Consider the following 14746-nt stretch of genomic DNA (forward strand, 5'->3'; position numbering starts at 1 on the left):
CTCCAGTACTCCTGCCTGGAAAATCCCATGGACGGAGGAGCCTGGTGGGCTGCAGTCCATGGGTTCGCTATGAGTCAGATACAACTGAGCGACTTCACTTTTACTTTCCACTTTCATGCATTGGAGAAGGAAATGGCAACCCACTCCAGTGTTCTTGCCTGGAGAATCCCAGGGACGGGGGAGCCTGGTGGGCTGCCATCTATGGGGTCGCACAGAGTCGGACCCGACTGAAGTGACTTAGCAGCAGCAGCAGCAGCAGCAGGGATACACACACTCACAGTTTTGGGGTTTTATTCTGGTTTACTACGAACGTTGGCATCACTGACTTAATGAACATGAGTTTGAGGAAGCTCTGGGAGTTGGTGATGGACAAGGAAGCCTGGTGTGCTGCAGTTGATGGGGTCACAAAGAATTGGACACAGCTGAGCGACTGCACGGAACTGATGAACTTTTAGCTCCTTTGTGTGCAGGTGTGCTTGTTGGCACAGGGTTTAGGAGGAGGTGGTGCCATCAGGCACTTTGAGCAGACCGGCGGAGGGCTGATGTCGGGGAAGCTAAGAGGGAAGAGGTGAGTCAGGAGTTGGTCAAGGAAGAAGGTCAAAGGAGACAAATATTTACAGCAAGAAAATGAAATGTGCTCGCCTAGCAGAGGCTGGAAACCAGCCGCGAGGGCCAAACCTTCAGGGGATGAGTGTGGCAGCTGTCTGATTTCCCAAGTCACCGGGAGGGAGGCCCGCCCCCCTGCCCCAGGGTTCTGTGCATTGGGTTTTCCTGGAGTCTTCTGGAACCTGAAGTGGTTTGTGGAGTGGCTACCGCGTAGCCAAGGTGTGTGGTGTTGAGCCCAGTTCCCACCTGAGATAAGGATCAGGGCTGTTATGGATGTGTTTGAGGACTTTATGTGCCAGCCTCCAGGCTGCCTAGTGGGTAGGGATGGGATTTGCCCTGGCACAGCAAGTTGCTAAACCGCCCTGGGATTCGGGATTCCAGTTGGGTGAGGCTCCGGCTGCCTGTTGCCTGGAGGCAGGGTTGGTGGGATGGCCAGGGGCCTGGGGGTGAGGATTTCCAGCTCCTGGACTCTGCTGACCACCCAGCGCCTCCAGGCAGAGGCAGCGATGGGTTGTCTGTATCCCACTGGAGCAGGGAGGGAGAGATGATGGGCAATCACAACCAGGTGTGTTCATGAGTAACATTCAATTTATCAAATGGGAGGAAATGGTCAAATTCAGAATGGATCACACGTCTATATAGGGGCTTCCCCAATGGCTCATCGTTAAAGAACCCACCTGCCAATGCAAGAGGTACCAGTTCGATCCCTCAGTCGGGAAGATGCCGTATAAAAGGAAATGGCAACCCACTCCAGTATTCTTGCCTGGGAAATCCTGTGGACAGAGGAGGCAGGCAGGCCACAGTCCTTGGGGTCGCAGAGTCAGACATGACTTAGAGACTAAAGAGCAACAACAGCAAGGGGTTTTCTGACATCTGGTCAACACTCACCATGCTCTGTTCGCCCTTGTCGTTCCAGGAGCTCGCTGACCATGGCGGAGGCCCACCAAGCCGTGGCCTTCCAGTTCACAGTCACTCCAGATGGGATCGACCTCCGGATGAGCCATGAGGCCCTCAGGCAGATCTATCTGTCTGGTCTTCATTCCTGGAAGAAGAAGTTCATCAGATTCAAGGTTTCCAGATACTTGCTTCAATCTGTACCGTATTCGCTTTCCTATTTGAAAACTCCAGGCTCTACTGAAGGTTCAGTGTGCCCGTGATAATTGGCACCTTATGTATGTTTCCTGGTCCTTAAGGCCTGTGAGACAATTTTATATGTATTGGCTCACTGAAATCCTGGAGAAATTCTGTAAGGCAGGCGGGGTGAATTGGGACCCTTTGGGCAGACGAGGAAATCGGCTTTCACAGAGGGTAAGCAACCTTTGGGGTAGAAGGAGAATAAATGTCTCTAGCTCTGAGTCTGGGCCTCTCTACGCTTCACGGAAAAGGATTGTTCTTCATCCGTGTGAAACCATAGAGAGTTTATTTAACAAATATCTCACTGATGAAATAGTCCACCACGGAAAGAGATGCATGTAAATGCAGACGCGGGCTTCCGAGGTGGCTCAGTGGGAGAGAGTCTGCCTGCCCGTGCGGGAGACGCGGGTTCGTTTCCTGTGTCTGGAAGAACCCCTGGAGAAGGGAATTGGCTACCCACTCCAGTATTCCTGTCTGGAAAATCCCATAGATAGAGGAGCCTGGCAGGCTCCCGTCCATGGGGTCGCAAAGAGTTGGACATGACACAACTGAGCGGCTGAGCAAATGCAAAGTTCTCAGTTCTGTTTACCGGCAAGAGTGGACATTTATTTACTGTGTTTAACCACGTGTCTTGTTTTTTTAAATTTTACTGGAGTATAGTTGATTTATAGTGTGGTGTTCATTTCAGATGTATAGCAAAGTGAATCAGTTACACACATACAAATATCCACTCCTTTTAAGATTGTTTTCCCATATAGGCCAGCAGAGTGACATTTTTTTTAAAGTCTTTATTGAAATAATTTGTTACAACATTGCTTCTGTTTTATGTCTTTGGGTTTTTGGCTGGCGGCATCTGGGGGATCTTAATTCCCTGACCAGGAATGAAACCCCGCACCTACTGCATTGGAAGGCTAAGTCTTAACCATTGGATGGCTGGGGAAGTCCGATGTGTCTTGTTTTTAATTAATTTTATTTTAAAAATCACAGCAGTCGTGAACATGCATGTGCTCTTTGCTTGAAACTTCCTCAATTTTGCTGTTCGGGGAGATAGTGCTGGGAAAAGTCCCCAGAGTTCTCTTTTCTCACTGCCAGTAATAATAGATCCCTCCTTCTCCTAAAAAATGAAAGTCACAGAAGGACAAATGCATGTTTAAAAAAATTCAAGCAAGTTGAAAGCGTATCAAAAGTGTCCGCTCCCCATTCCCCAACAAAACTGGGTTTGTTGTCCAGTTTTCCTTTCAGAGGGCAGCTCAGAGGAGGGCTGTTGAGAAAGGCCGGGGAGCTGGAGTGGGTGCGAGCAATGACCAGGGAGACCTGGCCTGGCTGGACAGGTGTCCCTTGGCTCTATTGGAGGGTCCTGGGGCCCAGGTTCAGTTCAGTTCAGTCGCCTGGTTGTGTCTGACTCTTTGCAACCCCATGGACTGCAGCACGCCAGGCCTCCCTGTCCATCGCCAACTCTGGGAGCTTGCTCAAACTCATGTCCATTGAGTCGGTGATGCCATCCAACCATCTCATCATCTGTCGTCCCCTTCTCCTCCTGCCTTCAGTCTTTCCCAGCATCAGGGTCTTTTCAAATGAGTCATTTCTTTGCATCAGGTACGTCTTTTGCCTGAGGCCCCAGCTGCTGTGACCCACTCAAAGTGGAGGAGGGCGCCACCTGCAGAGAGAAGTGCCCTCTGCGCTCCTGACCTTGTTGGGAGCCTCCTTGTACCTCCCCAAACCATGTGGTTTCCTAGGGCACCTGGGGCAGGGGTGGGCGTGGGGCCAAGGCTAGCAGAGTTGCTGCAGGGTAGGGAGTGTGGTGAGTGGAGGCCGTTTATCTAGAACCTTCTTTCCCCCATTATCATTTAATGTGTCTGTTTATTTACAAGAACATTTCAGAGAACTTCGGAGAATACCAGAAGGCTCCCCCTCCCTGCCCCCGCCCCTCACCCGCAGCCAGCTTTGTTTAAAATCTTCCATACCTCTCGATAATGAGAATAACATGGTAGTCTCTCCTAAGAGAATTCAGTAAAGCTTTGAAATTTTTTTTTAATCCTTTGTCTTGGTCAAATCAATCTCTTAATAACATGATTTCAGTATGAATTTTTTTTTAAATTGTAAGTCTTGAAACATACACAAAAGTAAAGAAAATAATAAAGGCACACAGCTATAATAAAGTCACATCGCTCATTTTCACAACTATCAACATTTTGCTGATTTGGAGGTCTTATTTCTTCCTAACCCTTCTTCCCTGCTACATTTTTTTTTAAGGGGCTGCTGTGGGGCTTTGGCTGAAGCATCTTACGGGAGATTCTGGCCGTGGAGTGAGGTCTCCTATAGATATTAATACCTCCGGTTAAGCAGTGTCTGATTCAGCAAGAGGGGTGCATCTGAGAATGAGGGTCTCGGGGCATCCTGGACGCAGCAGGTTGGGGAGAGGACATCATGGTGGGCAAGGTGGCCAGTGTCCCTGCGTCAGTCTCAGGGGAGCTAAGGAATCCGTATGTTTACTTAAGGCTTCTAACTTAGGGTGATTCTAATGTCCTGGGGTCACTCTCCAGGGAGACGGTTTTAGAGAAGTTTTTGACTCATGTGCTTCCCTGGTAGCTCAGTGGTAAAGACTCTGCCTGCCAATGCAGGAGACCCAGGTTTGATCCCTGGGTCGGGATGATCCCCTGGCAAAGGGAATAGCCACCCACTCCAATATTCTTGGGGCGCTTCTGACGGCGCTCCCATCTGTTTCTAGAATGGCATCATCACCGGCGTGTACCCAGCGAGTCCCTCCAGTTGGCTCATCGTGGTTGTGGGCGTGATGTCGACCATGTACGCCAAGATCGACCCCTCTTTGGGAATAATCGCTAAGATCAATCGGACCCTGGACACGACGTGAGTAAGCCTCTCAAATCTCAGAGGGTCTAGGGAATGACTGCCTTTTTTGTGGCTGCTCTTTTTCTGTCTTTTCAAATGTCAGGACGGTCTGTTCTGGGTATTCTCTTTGAGGCTTTTGCTATGATTCTCACGACAGCTTTCTCCCCATGTCCTGGGGAGGTCCCCTGGGGAGTTTGGGGTCCCTTGTCACTCCTTCTCTGAAGCCCAGAGGTGTGAAGACCAGCCTCTATCCTGCGGTGCCTGCCAGCCCACTTAGCCTGGCCAGGGGGCCCTCAGAATGAATTTTGTCCAAGGCACTGCTTCCGGACATGGTGTCTTCCTTGTACATGGGGCCATCCTGGAGTTGTAGGACTCCGAGAGCTGACTGCTGTTGGGGGTTCTGGGGAGAATTCAGCCGCTCGGCTCCTTGTCTGAGTGACTTAGAATCTCGGGGGGGACCCCCAACACTTTATCCTAGTGACTGTAGTTTTCTAAGAGCTTGAAAATAGGCTTGCCTTTTTTTTTTTTTTTAATATCGTGAGATTTGGCCTGGAGAAGCCTTTGGTTGATACTTTTCCTTCAAGGTGTGTGGCGCCTGGGGTCTCGTGCGGGAATGCTGGCCATGCCCGCGAGGGTCTTTGTGGAGCCCCTCTGATGTCCTTTCTTCTCTCCGGTCCTGGGGGTGACCCTGGCTCCTGCAATCATCTCCTGCCCGGTGGCCCCTGCGCTGCAGTGACCTCTTTCACTGGGCTGTCTGATGTAAAGTGAGGAAGCGCTCAAGCTTGTAGACTCCTGGGATTTCCCTCAGGGTCCAGTGGCTAAGACTCAATGCAGGGGGCCCAGGTTCAATTCCCGGTCAGGGAACTAGATTCTGCATGTCGCAACTAAGTGTTCGAATGCCACAAGTAAAGATCCCACGTCAGTCGTGTCCGACTCTGTGCGACCCCATAGACGGCAGCCTACCAGGCTCCGCCGTCCCTGGGATTCTCCAGGCAAGGACACTGAAGTGGGTTGCCATTTCCTTCTCCAATGCATGAAAGTGAAAAGGAAAGTGAAGTTGCTCAGTCGTGTCTGACTCAGCGACCCCATGGACTGCAGCCTACCAGGCTCCTCCATCCATGGGATTTTCCAGGCAAGAGTACTGGAGTGGGGTGCCATTGCCTTCTCCAAAAGACCCCGCAGGCCACAGCAAAGATCGAAGATCCCGATTGCCGCAACTAAGACCTGTGCAGCCAAACAAATTCACGAGAAAATACTGAGAAAAAAAGATGTGGATTCCTGCTAGAGTCACGGAGATGAAGTGGGGAGTTGGGCTCCAGACCCAGCTCTGTGCAGCACCTCGGACCCCTGTGCCCCCCTCAGCAGGCCCTGAACCTCCCCGGAGAACCTTCCTGCCAGACAAAGGCAGGAACAGCACCTCTGCCTTGGCGTTTGGGGGGGCCCAGTGATGGGACCCACATGGGGCTAAGCCTACCCCACCCCTTCTCCATTACACTGTTTGTGATTGCAGCTCTGAAAGGCACATTTTTATTCTTTTGGCTGTGCCATAAGGCTTGTGGGATCTTAGTTCCCCAACCAGGGACGGAGCCCAGGCCCTCACAGTGAAAGTGCTGAGTCCTAACAACTGGACTGCACGAGAATGCCCGTGGGATACCGGTTTCTCTTTTCTGGTTGAAACAGTCTAGTGCCTCCACCTTGGCTGTGGCTTGTCCCACGCCAGACCTTTGATCCTGTTCACATGTTGCTTGTTTATATCGGTGAACATTTTAGGTCTGTGACTGGAGAAACGATAATCCGCAAGTCCTCGTGCCATGTCTGGGCTTTGCTTTTTTTTTTTTTTTAATTTTCTTCATTGTTTGACCGTGCCTCCGAGCAGGTGGGATCTTAGTTTCCCGACCTGGGATTGAACCTGCACCCCCTGCAGTGGAAGGGCAGAGTGTTAACCACTGGACCACCAGGGAATTCCTGAGCTTTGCTTTTGGGGCCAGGAGTTTTGTGAAGAAGGTGGGGGACAGATTGTAGCCCAAGTGTGTCCACCGGGTCTCTGGGCCGTAGCTGCAGTGTTGGGGTTGGCCCAAGATAAACAGATGAATTTCTGGGCCCTTTACTAAGTTGGTTGTTTGGATTTCAATATTGCCTTCAGAAAAGGACAGGAAAATAAAGTGGCAAAATGGAACATAAAAGAAAGCTCACGGCTCAGGACCGAGTTTGATTCTGATCACAGTCAAGAAAGGATTAAGCACTTTTCACGGAAAGGTCTGAATCTTCTCTTGTCTGGGCCGGTGCCCCTTGCTGCCGACAGCTGCTCCTTGTTCACCAGGCCCTGGGGTGCTTAGCAGCCAGTGTGACGCGCTGAGTCACGCGTAGCCCCCAGCTGCCTCCTAACCCCAGCTCACACCTCTGTCAGCATCTGCGAGGCCCTGGGTACAAACCCACCCCGGGGAACCCGCGCTTCGCACCTGCCAGACTTCTTGGTCTGCCTGGGGTGCCAGGAGTCCCTACAGGGTCCCTAAGCAGGGGACTCCGTCTCTCTCTCATCACCTTGCCCACGTCTCTGCCCTCTCTTTCCAGAGAGTCACAGGCCTGTCCCACTATAGACAGCTCATCTCTGCATCCCTGTTAAACTTTTTAATTTATTCTGGACCACGGGCGGTCTCTTTACAGTGGATTATATTTAGAAGTGTCGGCTATTTAAAGCCCTTTCTAATCTGAGTCTTTATAAGATTTGTTTCTTCATCCCTCTAAACCAATTGCAGTAAACTGGGCCATCCTTGGCCCAGATTTAGAAAGACCAGGTTTACAGGCCAGCAGCTCCCAGGGTCAAGGGTCAAGGGCTGTTCTGCACATTCTTGCTGGAGAGGATCCCCAACACCCTGAAGTCACGGCCTCCCCCCGACCTCTGGGTAAGCCATCCCCTGCAGCCTTAGAAGGGGCATAACATATAACAGAAAGCTTTTTTTGCTAATGCTTTCAGTTGAAGTGCCTAATGCCAAATGCATCATTTGTTCATTGCTGTTCAGCTGCTCAGTCATGTCCAGGCTTCCCTGTCCTTCATTGTTTCCCAGAGTTTGCTCAAACTCATGTCTACTGAGTTACTGATGCCATCCAACCATCTCATTCTCTGCTGCCCCCTTCTCTTCTGGCCTTCAGTCTTTCCCAGCATCAGGGTCTTTTCTAATGAGTCGGCTCTTCGCATCAGGTAGCCAAAGCATTGGAGCTTTGGCTTCAGCATCAGTCCTTCCAATGAATATTCAGGACTGATCTCCTTTAGGACTGACTGCTTTGATCTCCTTGCAGTCCAAGGGACTCTCAAGAGTCTTCTCTAGCACCACAGTTTGAAAACATCAGTTCTTAGGTGTACAACATAATGATTTGTTATATATATTCTGCAAAATGATTACCACAAGTTTTGTTAACATCCGTCACCCAATATAGTTACAAATTAAAAAAAAAATGTGTTTCAGATTTCACGTGTGAGACCATCCATACAGTATATGTCTTTCTTTTTTTAACTTTTTTTTAATTGAAGTATAGTTAATATTCAATGTTGTGGTAGTTTCTGGCGTACAGCAAAATGACTCAGGAATGTGTGTATATATATATATTAGTTTTCTTTGTCTGTTTCTGTTTCATTAAAAAAAGTTCATTTGCGTCATATTTCAAATTCCACATGTGAATGAATTCAGCTGGTATTTGTCTGTCCTTGTCTGACTTATTTCACTTGGTATAATGTCCTTAAGGCCCATCCATGTTGTCACAAATGGCAGCATTTATTCCTTTTTTAGCTGAATAATATTCCATTGTATCAATCGATATTAATACCATCTCTTCTTTATCCATCCATTTGTCCATGGACACTTAAGTTTCCATGTCTTGTCTGTTGTAAATAATGCTGTAGTGGAACATGGAGTGATTTCGTTTCCTTCAGATAAATACTCAAAAGTGAAATTGTTGACTCATATGGTAGTTCTATTCTTAATTTTTTTGAGGAATCTGATATTGTTTTCCATAGTGACTGCATCAGTTTAATTCCCACCAACAGTGCATAAATGTTCCCTTTTTTCTCCACATCCTCACCAACATTTGCTATTTAAATTATTTTTATTTTGTGAATATTTTGTGGTTTTTCAAAACAAGTGAAACTCCAGCCCACAAGGGTGTATGAGTGGCTGCATTTCTTCTCGTTTTTTAAGTCCCATCTTTATCAGATCACTTTCCTATCTATATCACTTTCCCTAGCAAATGAAAATACTTTCTAGGTTTTTAAGTGATCGTTTAACAGCATCAGTTTCTACATGTATTCATGATAAATGTCCCTACGCAGATCAAAACCAAGCTCTTTTGATATAAATAGTTGAAGTAATAGTTTTATCAAGTGACCTGCATTCCTTATGAGTCATGATGAAATGCAAAGCTATGTTTAAGGGAAAAACATCTTGAGTAGCAGGAACAGAAGGCAGAGAATTGCAGCCGGCTCCCGGCCAAGGAGAACGCAGGTCAGTCATCAGTCTGGGGCGTAGCTCCTGTTGTGAGCCAGCCAGTGCCTCACCCGTGACCTTCTCGTCCTGCCTGGACCTGGAGGAAGCTGTCTGTTTTCCCTGATTATGCCTGTGAGGCTGGGTTTGCTTCCAGGACCAGCAAAGCCGATGGGGCTGGTTCATCTCACATCCAGAAGAAAGACGGCTGAGTCTTGGGAGAACCGGGTGAACGCGGGTGGCCCCTCTCTCTGATCAGGCCTGGGCTCTGCAGCCTCCGCTGTGGCCCCAGGAGGCCGCCCCACCTGGGAACACGTGGTGTCTCTCGGCGCCGGGGCCGTGGCTTCCTTCGCTGATGAACCCGCGGCTTGTCTGGTCTTGTTTCGGCAGTGGCTGCATGTCCAGCCAGACCAAGAAGGTGGTGAGCGGCGTCATCTTCGGCACGGGGCTGTGGGTGGCCCTCATCGTCACCATGCGTTACTCCCTGAAGGTGCTGCTGTCCTACCACGGCTGGATGTTCACCCAGCACGGCAGGTTGAGCCGCACCACCAAGATCTGGATGGTAATGCTGCCCCAGCACGCAGCTGGTGGGGAGGGTCTTGCTTCTTTCTGCCGTGCCTCGAGGCTTGTAGGGCCTTAGTTCCCAACCAGGGGTCGAACCTGAGTCCGTGGCAGTGAAAAGTCCACGTCTTAACCGCTGGACTGCCGGGGAGCTCCCTGGTAGATGATTCTTAACTGTGGCTCAAAGCTGTGGCTGTTTCATAGCTTGATGTGTTTGGAGATAAATATACACTTGTGAAACCCTCATTTCTGCCAAAGTTACTAATATATGCACCCTGCCTTCCCTGAAACCTGGGCCCCACCCATGCCTTTTGCTTTTGAACGTAAGAGCATTTAACCTAAGATTCACCCTCTTAGCAAATTTGTAAGGTCTGACGCAGGATTGTTTGTTCCAGGCCCAGTGTCCACACATACTTTTTTCAGGACTTCCTGAAAAGTCCAGTGGTTGAGACTACACTTCCACTGCAGGGGCTTCTATCCCTTGTCAGGAACTGAGACCCCACATGACCAGTGATATGGCCAGAAAAGGAAGACAGAAAAAGAAAAGCCAAAAAACGCCCAACCAAAGAGAACATAGTTATGTCTTGTAACTGAAACCTTGTCCCTTTTAAGGGACGTACCCACACGTGTATACGCATAACGGATTCACTGTGTTGTACGCCTGACGCTAACACAGCGGTGTAAGCCAACTAGATTTACGATCCCCGCCCCCGTCCTCCGGCCCCTGGCAGCCCCCTTCCCTCCTTGCTGCTTCTGTGGTTCCACGGACCCCTGAGAGCACCCAGGATATGTCCTTTTGAGTCTTGTTCACCCACTCAGCCTGGTGTCTGGTGTGGGAGACTTTCTCTTCTGCAGAAAGGGTCCTCACTGGGCCTTTGCCCCTTGGTGCCTTTTTAAAAATTAATTTGTATTGAAGTCCAGTTGATTCACACTGTTGTGTTAGTTTCAGGCATATAGCAAAGTGAATCAGTTATGCATACGTGTGTGTGTGTGCGCGCACGCACTCAGTCATTTCAGTCCTGTCCGACTCCTTGCAACTCTATGAACCATAGCCCACCAGGTTCCTCTGTCCATGGTGTTCTCCAGACAAGAATAGTTACTAGAGTGGGTTGCCATTTCCCCCTCCAGGGGATCTTCCCGACCCAGGGATTGAACCTTCATCTCCTGCATTGCAGGTGTGTTCTTTACCCACCAAGCCATCTGGAAAGCCTGTCATATCCATATATCTACTCTTTTTTTAAGTTCTGTTCCCAAATAGGTCACTACAGAGTATTGCATAGAGTTCCCTGTGCTGTACAGTCCCCTTGGTGACTTGACTTGAGTGTCGCCCTGTAATTGCCAGAGAAGTCTGACCCACTGTGATTCATGAGCTTGGGCTGGGGACTCTTTTCCTTTAATGAGTGTGTCCTGAATATCTGGTGTTGATGTCTGCTGGGTTTGTCATCTCGGTCACCCATTAAACAAAAGTACTTTCCATCTACTTCTTTGTAGCCTTTCTGACTAACTCGGGCGATAAGTGGTTTCCCTAGATGAAACTAGGACACCCTGACTTACCCTTAGCTTTTAGTAGTTCCACCAGCTCACCTTGGTCCTTGGTCCAGCAGTCACTGGACTAATGCATGGATGGATGTTTGTCCTGATCTCACCCAGAGATACCTCCACCTGTGGTTGAATGCTGCCCCCTGGGGCTCCTTCTGAAAGGCGGGGCATCCCCATGCTGGAGCCCACCACACCACACCTTTCCTCTTTCCCAAACAGACTTCCTGCTGTTGCTTGCATGTAAGATTTCTGATTTCCAGAGAAATAGAATTTAACTCCCAGGAGAGATGCTGAGGTGGTGTCCACACTTTATTAAGCAAGAGAAATGACCTGCCCCAGGGTGGCCTTCATAGCTGGTGTCCAGTTGAGTCCCACCTGCTCTTTAGCATCAAGAATCACAGCACTGTCCCCCACCCCACTGCTGCCATGAGCCCCAGAAGTTCTCCGAAGTCAGGTCAGCATGAGGTGACCAATTACTAGACCATGTTTAGATCATTCCAGACTAAAGCAGGGGCAAGTGTGTGCCCTTCACCAGACTTGTCAATGACCAGAGGGTCCCACTGCTTTTCCTGAGCTTGCTTCTGGGTCCAAGCCCCTCACCCAGCCCCTGGTGCCAATCTGGAAACCGAGGGCCTTGCAGAAGTAGGCACATGGAACTTAATCCCCTTGTGCAGAAGTGCAATTGGACCCCGTGTCAGGGTGCCCAGGGAATGGCACCTCCTGGACAGGGCAGGATGTGTCTCAGACACAGGGCTTCATTCGCCCTGGGTTTTATTTGGGGTTTGCTGTTTGCTGAGGCCTGCGGGGGTTGGGGCAGAAAATGGATTGAAGGAGATGAGCTGCAGTGGAGAAGCAGTCAACAGTTGGCGAGTCATATACACTGAAAAACTGATTTTGGGCCTTTAACACAATCTCGTCTTTCAGACCATACTTTTGTTCTCTTTTGTTAGTTTATGGTCAAGATCTTCTCAGGCCGAAAACCCATGTTGTACAGCTTCCAGACGTCTCTGCCGCGCCTGCCCGTGCCAGCTGTCCAGGACACCGTCAACAGGGTAGGTCGGCTTCACGCTGCCTCTGGGTCACCTGCTCTGAGCACCAGCATCTTTGCCATCAAGGCTTATGACTTGATGAGACTTCCCTGCTGGTCCAGTGGTTAGGACCCCGAGTTTCCACGGCAAGGGGTTTGGGTTGTATCCCTGCTCGGAGAGCTAAGATCCCTCATGCCCCCTGGTGCAGCCAAAAAATACACTGTCGATGCTGTTGAGTGCCATGAACTGCTGCCTGCCTCCTCCTACCTGCAAGGACCAGAGCAAATCAAAGTGGGGGCCCTGGAAATTCTGAACTGGTGGCCTGGCCTCAGCCTGGTGGTGTGACCTTCCCCGTCCCTGTCATTTTTCCGGCTCCTCTTTCCTGTCCTGGGGTCCTAAGCACCAGCCTTTAGTACCACCCTAGGCTCTCAGAGCCTCCCCACCCATCTCATTGGCACCTTCATAGCCTAGGTGAGAACAGAGCTCTTATGAAGGACCAGATGATGGAGAAAAAAACCCCACACATTAAAAGCTCATTGTTGACCAAATCTTGATCTTGTCAGTCTAGAGTCCACTTTGGTGATTTTGTGCTGATTCAAGATCTGAGGAGGGTGCATGCCAGTAAAAGGACAAAGAAGTTATTTTTTTTAAATATAATTAATTAATTTGGCTGCTTCAGGTCTTAATTTCAGCATGCGGGGTCTTATAGTTGTAGCATACGAACTCTTAGTTGCAGTATGTGAGACCTAGTTCCCTGACAAGGGATTGAACCCAGGCCCCTGGCACTGGGAGCTCGGAGCCTTAGCGGCTGGACCACTGGCGATGTCCCCCCAAAAGTTTAATTGTTGAGTTATCCCTGATGTAAAATGTCCTTTGGTATTGAAGTTAGTTAACTTGAGTGAAGACTAGCCTTTTTCTAAGGCATAAGGAAAGAAACCTTCTATTTTAGCTGGGCTTATGTTTTTTCCCTTAACCCCAGTACTTGGAATCTGTGAAGCCTCTTATGAAGGAGGGAGACTTTACACGGATGACGGCTCTGGCACAAGATTTTGCTGTCAATCTGGGACCAAGATTGCAGTGGTATTTGAAGCTAAAATCCTGGTGGGCTACCAATTATGTGAGTATACAAACATGCTGTTTTTCTTGGTGGAATTTTGTGTAGGAATATAATTTGTTCCTGAGCCAGTTGAGCTTCCCTACATATGGCGAGTGGAAGGAGACAAGTGGTGGATGAAACAGGCAGAGGAGTTGAGCTTTGAGGAACAGCTAGTGTGGAAGACTTGGACCATAAAGAAGGCTGAGCTCTGAAGAGTTGATGCTTTCGAATTGTGGTGCTAGAGAAGACTCTTGAGCATCCCTTGGACAGCAAGGAGATCAAGCCAGTCAATCCTAAAGGAAGTCAGCCCTGAATATTCATTGGAAGGACTGATGCTGAAGCTGACACTCTAATACTTTGGCCACTTGATGCAAAGAGCCAATTCATTGGAAAAGACTGATGTTGGGCAAAATTGAAGGCAGGAGAAGAAGAGGGTGGGTGATAGGATGAGATGGTTGGATGGCATCACCGACTCAATGGACATGAGTTTGAGCAAGCTCTAGGAGATAGTGGAGGACAGGGAAGCCTGGCGGGTTGCAGTCCATGGGATCACAAAGAGTCGGACGTGACTTAGTGACTGAACAACAGGGTGGAAGAGAAGGTGTGACCCAGACAGAACTGGTGGGTGGGGCACACCAGGGGCACAGGCATGGGGCGAGTCATGACCGGAGAGAGCAGTCGGAGTCCAGGGTGGGTGGGCAAGTCACGTTGGGGTTTGATCCTGCACTGGTGACATGGGTGTTTTGAGTCTGTGAAAGTTTTCACAGGTACTTAGATTCTTAGGTGGGCACCATAAGAATCTTCCACACAAAGTGGAAGGATGGTGATCGTTGGGTCCCGAAGGCTGTGGGTGTGGTTAGGACGAGACTGCTGGCCTCCTGAGGGATGCTGGGAAGACAGGACACGTGGCCCCGGGGTGGCTCCACGCAGAGTGGAAGCTGTGGGAGCAGAAGGGGAGAGGCAGTCTGTGGACAGTTACTGGTGGTGTTCACTGTTAAGAAATGTTAGAGCAGCCAGACACTGATCATTTCTTTCCCATTTGGTGTTTTTATTTTTTAAACTGTCTATGAAATGAAGGTGATGTACCCTGTAGCTGAGTCTTGACTTGAATAAAGCCATCTTCCGGTGCCCGCTGTTTTGCATTCAGCCTCACTGGGGCTGACTTGGCCCCGAGAGAGAGAGAAATGCTGTAAATGCGCCCACCCTGTCCCGGGCAGCCTGGTTGAGCCTGTCCGTGCTCTCTCCCGCTTGCACCTAACAGGTGAGCGACTGGTGGGAGGAATACATCTACCTCCGAGGACGAGGGCCGCTGATGGTGAACAGCAACTACTTCGCGATGGTGAGTCCCGCGGGCCCGTGGCTTTCGGTGGAGACCAGGCCCCAGGTGGCCCGGCCCGGCCCTGTGGGCTGCCTGGGGATGCTCTGGGCCTCCCCTGGCCCTGCCTCCCCCACCCCTT

General features: G+C 49.8%; 1 protein-coding gene across 1 annotated transcript in view; it reads left to right on the forward strand.

Moving 5' to 3' along the window:
- Positions 1-1489: 1489 nt before the first annotated feature.
- The window catches only part of CPT1A (carnitine palmitoyltransferase 1A (liver)), a 42045-nt gene continuing 28788 nt past the window's right edge, over positions 1490-14746 (forward strand). The window contains exons 1-6 of the mRNA XM_010837654.1: positions 1490-1676; positions 4469-4608; positions 9456-9627; positions 12116-12217; positions 13173-13310; positions 14551-14628. Of these exons, the coding sequence (XP_010835956.1) occupies positions 1536-1676; positions 4469-4608; positions 9456-9627; positions 12116-12217; positions 13173-13310; positions 14551-14628 (771 nt within the window). The 5' untranslated portion in view covers positions 1490-1535. The remainder of the gene's footprint in view (positions 1677-4468; positions 4609-9455; positions 9628-12115; positions 12218-13172; positions 13311-14550; positions 14629-14746) is intronic.

This window comes from Bison bison, unplaced genomic scaffold (assembly GCF_000754665.1).
Source record: "Bison bison bison isolate TAMUID 2011002044 unplaced genomic scaffold, Bison_UMD1.0 scf7180017864080, whole genome shotgun sequence".
NCBI classification, from domain to species: domain Eukaryota; kingdom Metazoa; phylum Chordata; class Mammalia; order Artiodactyla; family Bovidae; genus Bison; species Bison bison.